The 13,253-nt window shown below is 41.6% G+C and overlaps 1 protein-coding gene and 2 pseudogenes across 2 annotated transcripts; 2 read left to right on the top strand and 1 right to left on the bottom strand.

The window, feature by feature from the left end:
* Positions 1–235: 235 nt before the first annotated feature.
* On the top strand, positions 236–1,592 carry LOC115163385 (claudin-4-like; annotated as a pseudogene).
* Positions 1,584–5,981, bottom strand: LOC115163384 (ribosome maturation protein SBDS). Of its 2 annotated transcripts, none has more exons than XM_029715209.1 (5): positions 5,862–5,981; positions 3,386–3,515; positions 3,064–3,264; positions 2,571–2,735; positions 1,584–2,144 (listed from the first exon to the last, which is right to left on the bottom strand). In XM_029715209.1, the coding sequence occupies exons 1-5, from the start codon at positions 5,870–5,872 to the stop codon at positions 2,016–2,018; spliced, it is 636 nt and encodes a 211-aa protein (XP_029571069.1). In that variant the 5' UTR covers positions 5,873–5,981; the 3' UTR covers positions 1,584–2,015. The 2 variants fall into 2 exon arrangements, with proteins under 2 accessions (XP_029571069.1, XP_029571068.1); XM_029715208.1 differs by lacking the exon at positions 5,862–5,981 and adding an exon at positions 4,270–4,495.
* Positions 5,982–6,165: 184 nt separating this feature from the next.
* LOC115162829 (S-adenosyl-L-methionine-dependent tRNA 4-demethylwyosine synthase-like) overlaps positions 6,166–13,253 on the top strand; it is a 77,332-nt pseudogene continuing 70,244 nt past the window's right edge.

The following is a 13,253-nucleotide window of genomic DNA, read 5'->3' on the forward strand; positions in this document are numbered from 1 at the left end:
TATTTAACAACTACATTTTCCTATAAGACCTCAGAGTCAGAAGCTGAAGACAACAAAGCACACAGTGTCATCTTTATTTTAGTAGCTGAGTGGCAAAACTGAAAAATATGGATTGTTGTGAAACCATGTCACAGTAAACAGAAGGAATCCCCTTTATTCCCCAGCTGTAGAGCAGGACTGATGCCCCACGCCCTTTTCTTTTCAGGAATCTGTGAGGACCGGTTTCACATCACACAGGCTAGACTCACACACAGGCACGCATGCACACACACAGCCACACACACAGGCACACAGACTGTGCCTGCATCTGGTCAAGCCCTGCTTCATGTGAGGAACTAAGCTCAGCTCAGTCATGAAGAGGCAGTTGGAGCTAGCAGCGTTGGGCCTGGGCATTACAGGCTGGCTGTGCGCCATCCTCACCCGCTGCCTGCCCCTGTGGAAAGTCAGCGGTACTCTGGACAACTAACTCTACAGCCACGCTGTCGGCATACTAAGACGGGGTGTGGCTGGAATGGGACCACTGGGACCTCAACCATGACGGTAGCCTCCACTGCTCCTTCTACCAGTCTTTGTTATCCCTCTCTGGAAACTTCTGAACATAGAGAGGCTTGATCATGGCTTGTATAGGTGCTGTGGTCATCAGTATCATTGGAGAGGTGTGGTTTCCGAACCTCCGGTGTGGTGTTTGTGCTGTCTGGAATACTGATGATTGTCCCTGTAGCCTGGACCTGCCACCACATGAACAAGCCACTGGAGGGCACTGTGGTGCTGAGGAGAGACTGGGGAGCTGCTCTGTACACAGGATGGATCTACTCCTCTCTAATGGTAGTAGGGGGAGGGTTTCTCAGTACTAGATTCCCCACGTTCCAGCAGCAGGAGGGGTCAGAAAGCGGGGGTTATACTCCAGGTTATCCTGTGGCAGAGCAGGGGCCAACCAGCCCCCTGGATACTATCCACAGGACTGAATTTAGACACAGCAGGTATGCTCGGGCAACAACACAGCCTTCATGAGAAGATGCAATCAGGTATGATTAGGTATGAATAGATCTCTAGGTACTATACTCAAAGTTAGAAGTCATGCTTCCACTGCAACGAAGCACTTTGAAAGATGTTGAAGAATTTAGGATAGAGGTAAAGGAGTAGCACTAACCATGGAGAGTAAATTGCGCTTTCAACTGTAATAATTGGTTCTGAAATGTTGTCAATTTGCTTAAATTCTGTATTGGTGGTGAAGGTTTACCATTAAAGTTTTACAGTGGCTTCAGAAAGTATTCACAACCCTTGACTTTTTGAGAAAGAGGGGGTTATACTCCAGGTTACAGCCTGAATTTAAAATTGATTTGCATTTGCAAACATTTCTAAAAACATGTCATTATGGGGTATTGTGTGTAGATGGGTGAGAAGACTTTTGTTTGGGACAAAATGCGGAATAAGTCAAAGTATGAATACTTTCTGATGGCACTGTATCTTACAATAATGGTATAAACTTGGGATAAAATGTCATCTACTGTATTGGCATAGGGCTATTGATTCAATTTTGAGAGACTATGCCATAGTAATCACAAAATAATGAATAAAAACAATGAAATAGATGAAGTTTTTATTTGCAATTGTTTATAAGACTCATATTTAATTATGAAGAAACATAAATTAAGGGGTTAAATAAACTATTCATAACAAAATAGGACTTTTCAAACATGGCGAAATGGTAAACTGGGTAAAATGAAAGGCAGAGGTGAATTACTTTAGAAGAAGTTGACTCACAAAATGAACTTCATTAAATTATAGTAATATTCTGTTTACAAGCAAACATTCCAGTGGTGCATGCTCACAGCAAAAATACTGAATGTTATCAGATCTTCAACCAAAACCTAATATTAGAACACTCTGGAAATAAGAATGGCTCCATTGGTATTAGAAATAGCGGCCTCTTTAATGAGGGGTTTGCAGTTTGTGTGGCAGCAGTGGTGGTAAGATAGTGTATGTATGTAGTCCTATAGGGCTCTGTGTGAAGGCTATTCCAGCCTCTCGTCTCCCTCTTCCACATCCTTCAGACTGAGCACCTCCAGGGAACCTTTACCTTTCGTCTCACAGCGGATCAACTCATCTATCTCCCTGAAGCAGCCCGGGTCCACCAGACACACCTGGAGGATGGAAGGAGGGAGATATATATATATATATATATATATAGAGAGAGAGAGAGAGAGAGAGAGAGAGAGGTGGGAGGGAAAGCATTGTTGTTGCATTACTTCAATTATTTACTAGAACTGTATACAGTGTATTACATATTCCTTTGGGTATCAAGTCTAGATAACTATTTTAGTTTAGAGCAGGGGTGTCAAACTCATTCCATGGAGGGCCTAGTTTTCTGCAGGTTTTTCCTTTCAAATAAGACCTAGACAACCAGGTGAGGGGAGCTCTTTACTAATTAGTGACCTTAATTCATCAACCAAGTACAAGGGAGGAGTGAAAACTCGCAGACACTCGGACCTTCGTGAAATGAGTTTGACACACGTGCTTTAGAGCCCTACAGTGTAGCCTAGTATAAACCAGAGAGATCTGTCTCTCACCATCTCCAGCTGGTCGTCAAAGTCTTCACTTTCCACCACCTTGAGGAGAGGTTTGAGTTTCTCCTTCAGCCTCTTGCCGTCTTTGGCCGGCAGGACCAGCCTCAGCCTCATGTGGGCCCTCTGGATCTCTATGGACTCCTTCAGCTGCCTAATCACCTCCAGAGCCTTGGAACAAACAGCAGTTAGATTCATGGGGCATTAGCATGACAAATACTGTCATTAGTTGGTATGTACTGAAACCCAGTAAGTTTTCTGGTTTATGTAGCTAAACAAGAAACAGGTTCAGCGTTTAATATGACAGACTAAACTCCTCACACTTAAAGGAAATCATTTATGGCTAAATCTAGCCACTGCTTGTACACACAGTATGCACAGTGAGTGAGCATTTACAACAAAGCCGTTCATTCATGTTCATCCATGACGTTTATATTAAAATATGGCAAATGTGTAGACTCCAGTGTACAGTAGCAACAACCTTTTGTCCCTGCCCTACCTGCTGCTTGGTACTTTTGTTGGCCTTGACAGAGTAGTGGATATCCTTCATGGCCCTCTCTATGAGGTTGACTGTGTATGGTCGCTTGGTCTCTGGGTTCACACACTTCTCCGCCACGATGGTCGCAATGTCTCTGAAACTCGTCTCCAACTGGCTCTGCCTCTCCTTGTCTGAAACCTGGAGTTCTCCTTTAGCTAAAATCTGACCAACAAAGGAAAAAAAAAGACATACTGAATAGGCAAATCTCACAGCAATACATAACGTTGAATGAATGTGAGTAATATTGATTACTGGAGTTCTGTTTATCTGTCAATGTATTTACTTGTTTACATATCTCTGTCAGGTCATCTGTTCCAAAAGCTTTTGACAGATCATCTTTCTTGGCAACCTGACCCTTCGAAACATTGTTGAAAACAGAGCTGGTCTGCAGCACTTCATCCAGATCCTTCTCTCTGTAATTGGCAAATGAAAATGGCATGGCGATTTATTAAGTGTTTATATGGGGCTTTGCTATCTCAGTTTCTCAATCCTAATCCTGGGGTGCACTTTTTTGCCCTAGCACTACACACCTGATTCCACTAAGGTTTGACAATGAGTTAGTTAGTGGAATCAGGTGAATAGTGCTAGGGCAAAAACAAAGATGTGCACCCCTTTGGTTCCCTAGGACCAGGACAGAAACACTGTGCTAGATGATGCTTTCAATATCTATAGGTATTGATAGGCTAATCTCGACAACCTAAAAACAAATATTGTGTGAACTCAGACCAGCTATTGGATCTGGTTCTGGGGGAGGTCGAGGGGGTGTCCCTTTTTGAAATTCAAAAGATGCCAGGTGTAGATGACTCAAAGTCCAAAGAATCAGTGATGCAAAACACATGGTACCTAGACTGTTCCTCATATCCTCATTATTCCACAGCCTCTCGACTCTGGGTAAGAATATGATGCACGATACAAGACAAGTGAGCTATGATGATGATGACATGAGTCATGACTTGCTACTCTGAAACAGCACATTAGATTGTATTATTTACATATTATTTAGGTACATTCATAGCTAATTATAAATACATCAAAGCTGAAAACATACTACCATTAGTCGTAATACTACTAGTGTTTGCTATATGCCTCGGTGGGTATCAAACAGATCCAACTAGCTAACGTTAGCTATCATAGCTACGCAGCTAGCTAAATTCCTAAAATACTCACGCTCCAGATCTCCAGCTCATCACTTTATTTTTGTAGCAGGCGATTTCAAATCGTTTTCCTCCCTTTTTCATCCTCACCACCGCCACATTTGTGAGTCGGATCTGGTTTGTTGGTGTAAATATAGACATATTTCTGCTTTACAAGACAGATGAATCTTAGTAACACTATCTTTTTTTTAGCGGCGTTGGCGTGCTATGAGTTTCACAAAAATTCCCCCGGACTGAAACATACTATGCGCAAACGGTCCTATGTTTTGTTGGTCTCTGATGGAATTGTTTAGTATTTTTTTTTTTTTAACATTTACATTTTATACGGTACCATAACGACTGCCACGAATAAATACAAATATGTTTACTTTTGATGTATTTGACAAACTAGATACTTTGCATAAAATATCACGTGTAAATGAAGTTGTTCCTGTACTGGTGTATTTCATTCAGAGAATATAACTGAATGCTTAAAAACTCTTGTTGCAAAGTAATGGAATAGAGGGGTGTAAAAATATGGCTATGCCTATGGGATATCATAAAATATTTGTATATCTGTAATATAATTAAACCTCCAATTCCCACAATGTATTTCGGTTCATCATGATAACAATTATGGCTGCTCCCAGTTGTTGAACTTTGATGTTCCTAAAACGTTTGTCAATATTTACATTGATGATACAAAACATTGCACAGGAGAAAGAAACAATGTTGCGGGGCTCAACTTTACTGTTTTTGGATTTGACAACCCATGTTTTTGACGCTGATATTGATGGTGAGTGACAGTGTCGCAGAGAACTGGGTATCTGAAAGTGAAAGGTGAGATGAGGATGGGGCAGAGGTCAGTCAGCGCATTTTTCATGTCAGTGAAAGAATGTCCTCGAGCCTGGTAGCAGCTGCTAGATTCTATTTCAAAAATAACTTTTGTGCCCTTTCTGAGATCTTTAGCTGATGTGTGTATGTATAGTATAGAGATCATATTTAGCGTATGTATAGTATAGAGATACTATTAAATTACTAGAGGCGAAGGTCATAAACCCTAAATGTTCAAGAATGGGTTGTAAATGGCAGCCATATTGGTCAGGGAGAAATTCAAACCAGTTTAATTGGAATGAACGGCAGTAAAGGCATAATCCTGATTTTACTTATGCAGGAAAATAAAAGTAAGGCATGTGATAGAATGAGAAATTGTGTAATAGAATTATTGGCAACCTAAAATAGTCATACTTAAAAATACAGTTTATAAGCGTTTCATACCAATGTTCTGTATAAATAACATTTTATGTGTAACAGACCATAAATGTTTCATTTGTTGTTTTCTTGGAAAGCTGTGAGTGCTATTATATGATACAATATCAATTCTTGTTGCATTTACAACTTGTCTAAGTCATATCATCAACTGATTTAAGCCAGTATATGGCTGTGGTTTGACTGCATTGTTTGAATGGAATGTTGGCATATTGGCAGTTAATTAGAAAAATTACTGGAATCATTCCTCTAAAACTAATGATTTACAATATCCAGGATTAGCATTAGCTACTTTAGCGTGGTGGAAAATGGTGTTTCATAAAGAAAAGTATGCATACTTTCCCAGTTTTTAATCACCTTTTCGCCATTAAATTAAGGAAGGAATCTTTGCAGCCTGAATGGAGAATGTTCTATGCACGAACCGGTCCACGGGGGATACGAATGTATAGCCAGCTACATAGATTCCCTTTGGACCGTAAGATGAAACGACTCGATATCACCATTTGCCGGCCTTTGGGCTAATCCGGAACATAATGTCTTTGCAGGAACAAGGAAGACAGTCCGCAGCACCTTCGAGAGTATTTTTTTGTCAGTATGGCAGAACAGGATATACTTGCACACAGCTGCTGATGTTTTGTTTGGAATTTGGTTCTCACTGAAAATGGCATTGAAAAAGGTAATTTAACTCTTCCCTTATTATTTGCTCAAAGAGCAGTTCTGTTTGCATTTCTATTCATTCTAATTATTTATTTGTCTGCTGGTAAATGAATACATGTAAGAGTCAAATTGAGAGCTTGGGACTATACGGTTATATCTGCATTTATGTCAAAATTGAGTTGTTGACATTGTCCTGTACAATGTTCTCTACCTACAGTTGAAGTCGAAAGTTTACATACGTTTCGGTTGGAGTCATTAAATCTCGTTTTTCAACCACTCCACAATTTTCTTGTCAACAAACTATAGTTTTTCCAAGTTGGTTAGGACATCTACTTTGTGCATTACACAAGTAATTTTTCCAACAATTGTTTACAGACAGATTATTTCACTGTATCACAATTCCAGTGGGTCAGAAGTTCACATACACTAAGTTGACTGTGCCTTTAAACAGCTTGGAAAATTCCAGAAAATTATGTCATGGCTTTAGAAGCTTCTGATAGGCTAATTGACGTCATTTGAGTCAATTGGAGGTGTATCTGTGGATATATTTCAAGGCCTACCTTCAAACTCAGTGCTTGTTTGCTTGACATCATTGGAAAATCACAAGAAATCAGCCAAGACCTCAGAAAAAAATTGTAGCCCTCCACAAGTCTGGTTCATCCTTGGGAGCAATTTCCAAACGCCTGAAGGTACCACGTTCATCTGTACAAATAATAGTACGCAAGGATAAACACCATGGGACCACGCAGCCGTCATACCGCTCAGGAAGGAGACACATTCTGTCTTCTAGAGATGAATGTACTTTGGTGCGAAAAGTGCAAATCAATCCCAGAACAACAACAAAGGACCTTGTGAAGATGCTGGAAGAAACCAGTACAAAAGTATCTATATCCACAGTAAAACGAGTCCTATATCGACATAACCTGAAAGGCCGCTCAGCCAAGAAGACGCCACTGCTCAAAACCACCATAACAAATGCCAGACTACGGTTTGCAACTGCATATGGGGACAAAGATCGTACTTTTTGGAGGAATGTCCTCTGGTCTGATGAAACAAAAATAGAACTGTTTGGCCATAATGACCATTGTTATGTTTGGAGGAAAAAGGGGAGGCTTGCAAGCCAAAGAACACCATCCCAACCGTGAAGCAGGGGGGTGGCAGCATCATGTTGTGGGGGTGCTTTGCTGCAGGGGAGACTAGTGCACTTCACAAAATAGATGGCGGAGGAAAATTGTGGATATACTGAAGCAACATCTCAAGACATCAGTCAGGAAGTTAAAGCTTGGTCACAAATGGGTCTTCCAAATGGACAATGACCCCAAGCATACTTCCAAAGTTGTGGCAAAATGGCTTAAGGACAACAAAGTTAAGGTATTGGAGTGGCCATCACAAAGCCCTGACCTCAATCCCATAGAAAATGTGTGGGCAGAACTGAAAAAGCGTGTGCGAACAAGAGGCCTACAAACCTGACTCATTTACACCAGCTCTGTCAGGAGGAATGGGCCAAAATTCACCCAACTTATTGTGGGAAGCTTGTGGAAGGCTACCTGAAACGTTTGACCCAAGTTAAACAATTTAAAGGCAATGCTACCAAATACTAATTGACTGTATGTAAACTTCTGACCCACTGAGAATGTGATGAAATAAATCATTCTCTCAACTACTATTCTGACATTTCACATTCTTAAAATAAAGTGGTGATCCTAACTGACCTAAGACAGGGAATTATAATAGGAATAAATGTCAGGATTTGTAAAAAACTGAGTTTAAATGTATTTGGCTAAGCTGTATGCAAACTTTCGACTTCAACTGTATATATTTCTCTAAATTTTGCAGATAGAACTTTGTAGTCCCAAGCTCTCCAAATGAATGACTATCACTGGAACTGAATCTGTGCCTCATACATGTTATTTTTCTCTGTACCCCATTAGAATACTCCTACCAATCCAGTGACCCCCTGGCTCTACAAAGCTGTGAAGTAGGATGGTTACAGTGTTGAGAAAGTGGTTCATGTATCTAAAGCACAGATATTCTATGGATCACAGACTGGAAATGCAAAGGTAAGAGGGTGATTCTGCAACCATGGACAATTTTGGGGGTTTAAGAGAAAATAATAGTTTTAGGGATGCATGGTTTTTATTAGCTCTCGAGAACCCAAGGGGCCATACCTAGCCATAGGATTCTTATGGATCACAGCACGGCCAATGTTTACTACAGTCCCAACTCTCTTTAACGTTTACAAACGTTAGTCTTCCCTTGTGATACGGTTTTTGGAAACCTTTAGGCCTAATTTTCATTTACAGTGCATTTGGAAAGTATTTAAACCTCTTTACTTTTTCCACATTTTGTTACGTTACAGCCTTATTCTAAAATAAATGTAATAGTTTTTCCCCCTCATCAATTTACACACAATACCCCATTATGACAAAGCAAAAACAGGTTTTTATAAATGTTTGCAAATAAAAAAAATGGAAATATTACATTTGCATAAATATTCAGACCCTTTATTCAAAACTTTGTTGAAGCACCTTTGGCAGCGATTACAGCCTTGAGTCTTCTTGGGTATGACACTACAAGCTTGGTACACCTGTATTTGGGGAGTTTCTCCCATTCTTCTCTGCAGATCCTCTCAAGCTCTGTCAGGTTGGATGGGGAGCGTCGCTGCACAGCTATTTTCAGGTCTCTCTAGAGATGTTCGATCGGGTTCAAGTCTGGGCTCTGGCTGGGCCACTCAAGGACATTCAGAGTCTTGTCCCAAAGCCACTCATGCGTTGTCTTCGCTGTGTGCTTAGGGTTGTTTTCCTGTTTGAAGGTGAACCTTCGCCCCAGTCTGAGAACCTGCTCCAGAGCACTCAGGACTTCATCAAGGATCTCTCTGTACTTTGCTCCGTTCATCTTTCCCTTAATCCTGACTAGTCTCCCAGTCTCTGCCGCTGAAAAACATCCCCACAGCATGATGCTGCCACCACCATGCTTGACCGTAGGGATGGTGCCAGGTTTCCACCAGATGTGATGCTTACCATTCAGGCCAAATAATTAAATCTTGGTTTCATCAGACCAGAGAATCTTGTTTCTCATGGTCTGAGAGTCTTTTAGGTGCCTTTTGGAAAACTCCAAGCGGGCTGTCATGTGGCTTCCATCTGGACACTCTAGCATAAAGACCTGATTGGTGGAGTGCTGCAGAGATGGTTGTCCTTCTGGAAGGTTCTCCCATCTCCACAGAGGTTCTCTGGAGCTCTGTCAGTGACCATCGGGTTCTTGGTCACCTCCCTGACCAAGGCCCTTCTCCCCTTATTGCTCAGTTTGGCCGGGAAGACCGCACTAGGAAGAGTCTTGGTTCCAAACTTCTTCTATTTAAGAATGATTGAGGGCACTTTATTCTTGGGGATCTTCAATGCTGGAGACATTTTTTGGTACCCTTCCCCAGATCTGTGCCTCGACACAATCCTGTCTCGGAGCTCTACGGACAATTCCTTCGACCTCAAGGCTTGGTTTTTGCTGTGACGTCAACTGTGGGACCTTATATAGACAGGTGTTTGCCTTTCCAAATCAGGTCCAAAATCAATTGAATTTACCACAGTTGGACTCCAATCAAGTTGTACAAACATCTCAAGGATGATCAATGGAAATGGGATCCACCTGAGCCCAATTTTGAGTCTTATAGCAAAGGGTCTGAATACTTATGTAAAAATGTGTTGTTTTTTTTTGTTGCAAAAATTCAAACCTGTTTTCTATTTGTCTTTATGGGGCATTGTGTTTTAAAAAATAATTTATCGGCTGTAACTTAACAAGAATGTGGAAAAAGTCAAAGGGTCTGAATTGTTTCCGAATGCGCACTCTTTGTAGTGACTGGGTGTATTGATACACCATCCAAAGTGTAATGAATAACTTCACCATGCTCAAAGGGATATTCAATATCTTCTTTTTTTTAACCATCTGCCAATAGGTGCCCTTCTTTGCGAGGTATTGGAAAACTTCCCTGGTCTTTGGTTGAATCTGTGTATGAAATTCCCTGCTCTGCTGAGGGACCTTACAATTATCTGTATGTGTGGGGTACAGAGATGAGGTAGTCGTTAAACACTATTGCACACAGAGTGAGTCCATGTGACTTGTTAAGCAAACGTTTACTCCTGAACTTATTTAGGCTTGCCATAACAAATGGATTCTATACTTGTTGACGCAAGACATTTTAGCTTTTTATTTTTAATTGATTTGTAAAAATATATATTTTAAACATAATTCCACTTTGACATTATGGGGTATTGTGTGTAGGCCAGTGCAAAAACAAATCTCAATCAAATCTTAAATTCAGGCTGTAACAGAACAAAATGTGGAAAAAGGCAAGGCGTGTGAATACTTTCTGAAGGTATGAATGGACTGTAAGGCTCTAGTTTTTATGATCAAAATTGCATAATTGAATGACCTTTTATTTGATAATGAATTTGTTCCAGGGCGTTGCTACAGATCTAGCAATAACACATACTGATTAAAATACAAGACAAAATTACAAACAACCATAAATGCATTAATTTATATTGACATCCTAAAAAGTGCCACTATTCACTGCACTTCTCCCTAACCTTAAAAATAACATTAAAACAATCTATTAATTGCACATCATACCGATCCTTCAAATAATACACCTGACCAGCAGTAGGGGGCACAAGGGGCAGTGGAGTGGTTTCTCTTACTTAGACAACCTTGTCCAAATGAAAATCTGCCTGCTTTTTAAAGCTATTTTTACTTTTTATTTACTTGATCTCCAAGGGAAGGCTATTCCATAGACAAATGCCTGTATGGAAAAACATGCTCCTCGCAGTACTGTTTACTCTTGTGATTTTACAAGACATAACACTAGCTCTGGTATTGTGACTGAGTTGGTTATAGACCATGTCAATGTAGTTTCTCATGTAACCTGGGTTGCGATCCTTTAAGATGTCAAACGTGATTTAAGTTTAAGTTGGTCCACTCTGGTCTCCAAAGGCACCAAGCCCACTTCCCGGAACTCCAATACCCCTGTGTGGGTCCTTGGGGGGACGTTCAGCATATACTTGATAACATTATTTTGCATGACCTGCATTCTCTTTTTTAAGCTTTTTTGATAGCCCACTATACCAAGCAGAGCAGGCATAATCAAAGCAGAGCAGGCATAATCAACCTTGACACTGAATCAAGGTTGAGACAAGCAGTTTCTTAACTTCAATGTAAAAATATCTAGTGTTACGATATAAACATTTCAATTTGTTTGCCATTTTAGAAAGAATTTTAGCAGCAATCAGGTCTCCAGAAAGGGATTGATCTAGGGACACACCAAGATAAGATACACGTGTTTTAGATTCAATCTTCTTGCCTGCACAGTTTACCATTATCTTGTCAGCCCTAAGCAATCTACGTTTTGTTCCAAACAAAATCGATTAAGTTTTTCCCAAATGTAGTGACAATTTGTTGTCAGACAACCAATCTCTAACAAAATGCAATTCCTTACTCCGTTACCCTCTATGTAAACTGTATCCTTCCCTGATACCAGTATGGATGAATCATCAGCATAAAGCAAGAGTTTGCACTTTACTGTATCTGGCATATCATTAACGTACACTGCTCAAAAAAATTAAGGGAACACTAAAATAACACATCCTAGATCTGAATGAATGAAATAATCTTATTAAATACTTTTTTCTTTACATAGTTGAATGTGCTGACAACAAAATCACACAAAAGTAATCAATGGAAATCCAATTTATCAACCCATGGAGGTCTGGATTTGGAGTCACACTCAAAATTAAAGTGGAAAACCACACTACAGGCTGATCCAACTTTGATGTAATGTCCTTAAAACAAGTCAAAATGAGGCTCAGTTGTGTGTGTGTGTGGCCTGTATGACCTCCTACAACGCCTGGGCATGCTCCTGATGAGGTGGCGGATGGTCTCCTGAGGGATCTCCTCCCAGACCTGGACTAAAGCATCCGCCAACTCCTGGACAACTGGTCTGTGGTGCAACGTGGCGTTGGTGGATGGAGCGAGACAGGATGTCCCAGATGTGCTCAATTGGATTCAGGTCTGGGGAACGGGCGGGCCAGTCCATAGCATCAATGCCTTCCTCTTGCAGGAACTGCTGACACACTCCAGCCACATGAGGTCTAGCATTGTCTTGCATTAGGAGGAACCCAGGGCCAACCGCACCAGCATATGGTCTCACAAGGGGTCTGAGGATCTCATCTCGGTACCTAATGGCAGTCAGGCTACCTCTGGCGAGCACATGGAGGGCTGTGCGGCCCCCAAAGAAATGCCATCCCACACCATGACTGACCCACCGCCAAACCGGTCATGCTGGAGGATGTTGCAGGCAGCAGAACGTTCTCCACGGCGTCTCCAGACTCTGTCATGTCTGTCACATGTGCTCAGTGTGAACCTGCTTTAATCTGTGAAGAGCACAGGGCGCCAGTGGCGAATTTGCCAATCTTGGTTTTCTCTGGCAAATGCCAAACGTCCTGCACCGTGTTGGGCTGTAAGCACAACCCCCACCTGTGGACGTCGGGCCCTCATACCACCCTCATGGAGTCTGTTTCTGACCGTTTGAGCAGACACATGCACATTTGTGGCCTGCTGGAGGTCATTTTGCAGGGCTCTGGCAGTGCTCCTCCTGCTCCTCCTTGCACAAAGGCGGAAGTAGCGGTCCTGCTGCTGGGTTGTTGCCCTCCTACGGCCTCCTCCACGTCTCCTGATGTACTGGTCTGTCGCCTGGTAGCGCCTCCATGCTCTGGACACTACGCTGACAGACACAGCAAACCTTCTTGCCACAGCTCGCATTGATGTGCCATCCTGGATGAGCTGCACTACCTGAGCCACGCGTGTGGGTTGTAGACTCCGTCTCATGCTACCACTAGAGTGAAAGCACCACCAGCATTCAAAAGTGACCAAAACATCAGCCAGGAAGCATAGGAACTGAGAAGTGGTCTGTGGTCACCACCTGCAGAACCACTCCTTTATTGGGGGTGTCTTGCTAATTGCCTATAATTTCCACCTGTTGTCTATGCCATTTGCACAACAGCATGTGAAATGTATTGTCAATCAGTGTTGCTTCCTAAGTGGACA

Source organism: Salmo trutta, chromosome 26 (genome assembly GCF_901001165.1).
Source record: "Salmo trutta chromosome 26, fSalTru1.1, whole genome shotgun sequence".
In the NCBI taxonomy this organism is placed as follows: domain Eukaryota; kingdom Metazoa; phylum Chordata; class Actinopteri; order Salmoniformes; family Salmonidae; genus Salmo; species Salmo trutta.

Excerpts from the sequence above, each read along its gene's own strand:
- LOC115163384 (XM_029715208.1), bottom strand. The coding sequence starts at position 4,397 with ATGTCTATATTTACACCAACAAACCAGATCCGACTCACAAATGTGGCG. Across the intron at positions 3,265-3,385 it reads TGACAGAGATATGTAAACAA|ATTTTAGCTAAAGGAGAACT; the intron begins GTAAATACATTG and ends TTTGTTGGTCAG. Across the intron at positions 2,736-3,063 it reads ACAAAAGTACCAAGCAGCAG|GCTCTGGAGGTGATTAGGCA; the intron begins GTAGGGCAGGGA and ends GTTTGTTCCAAG.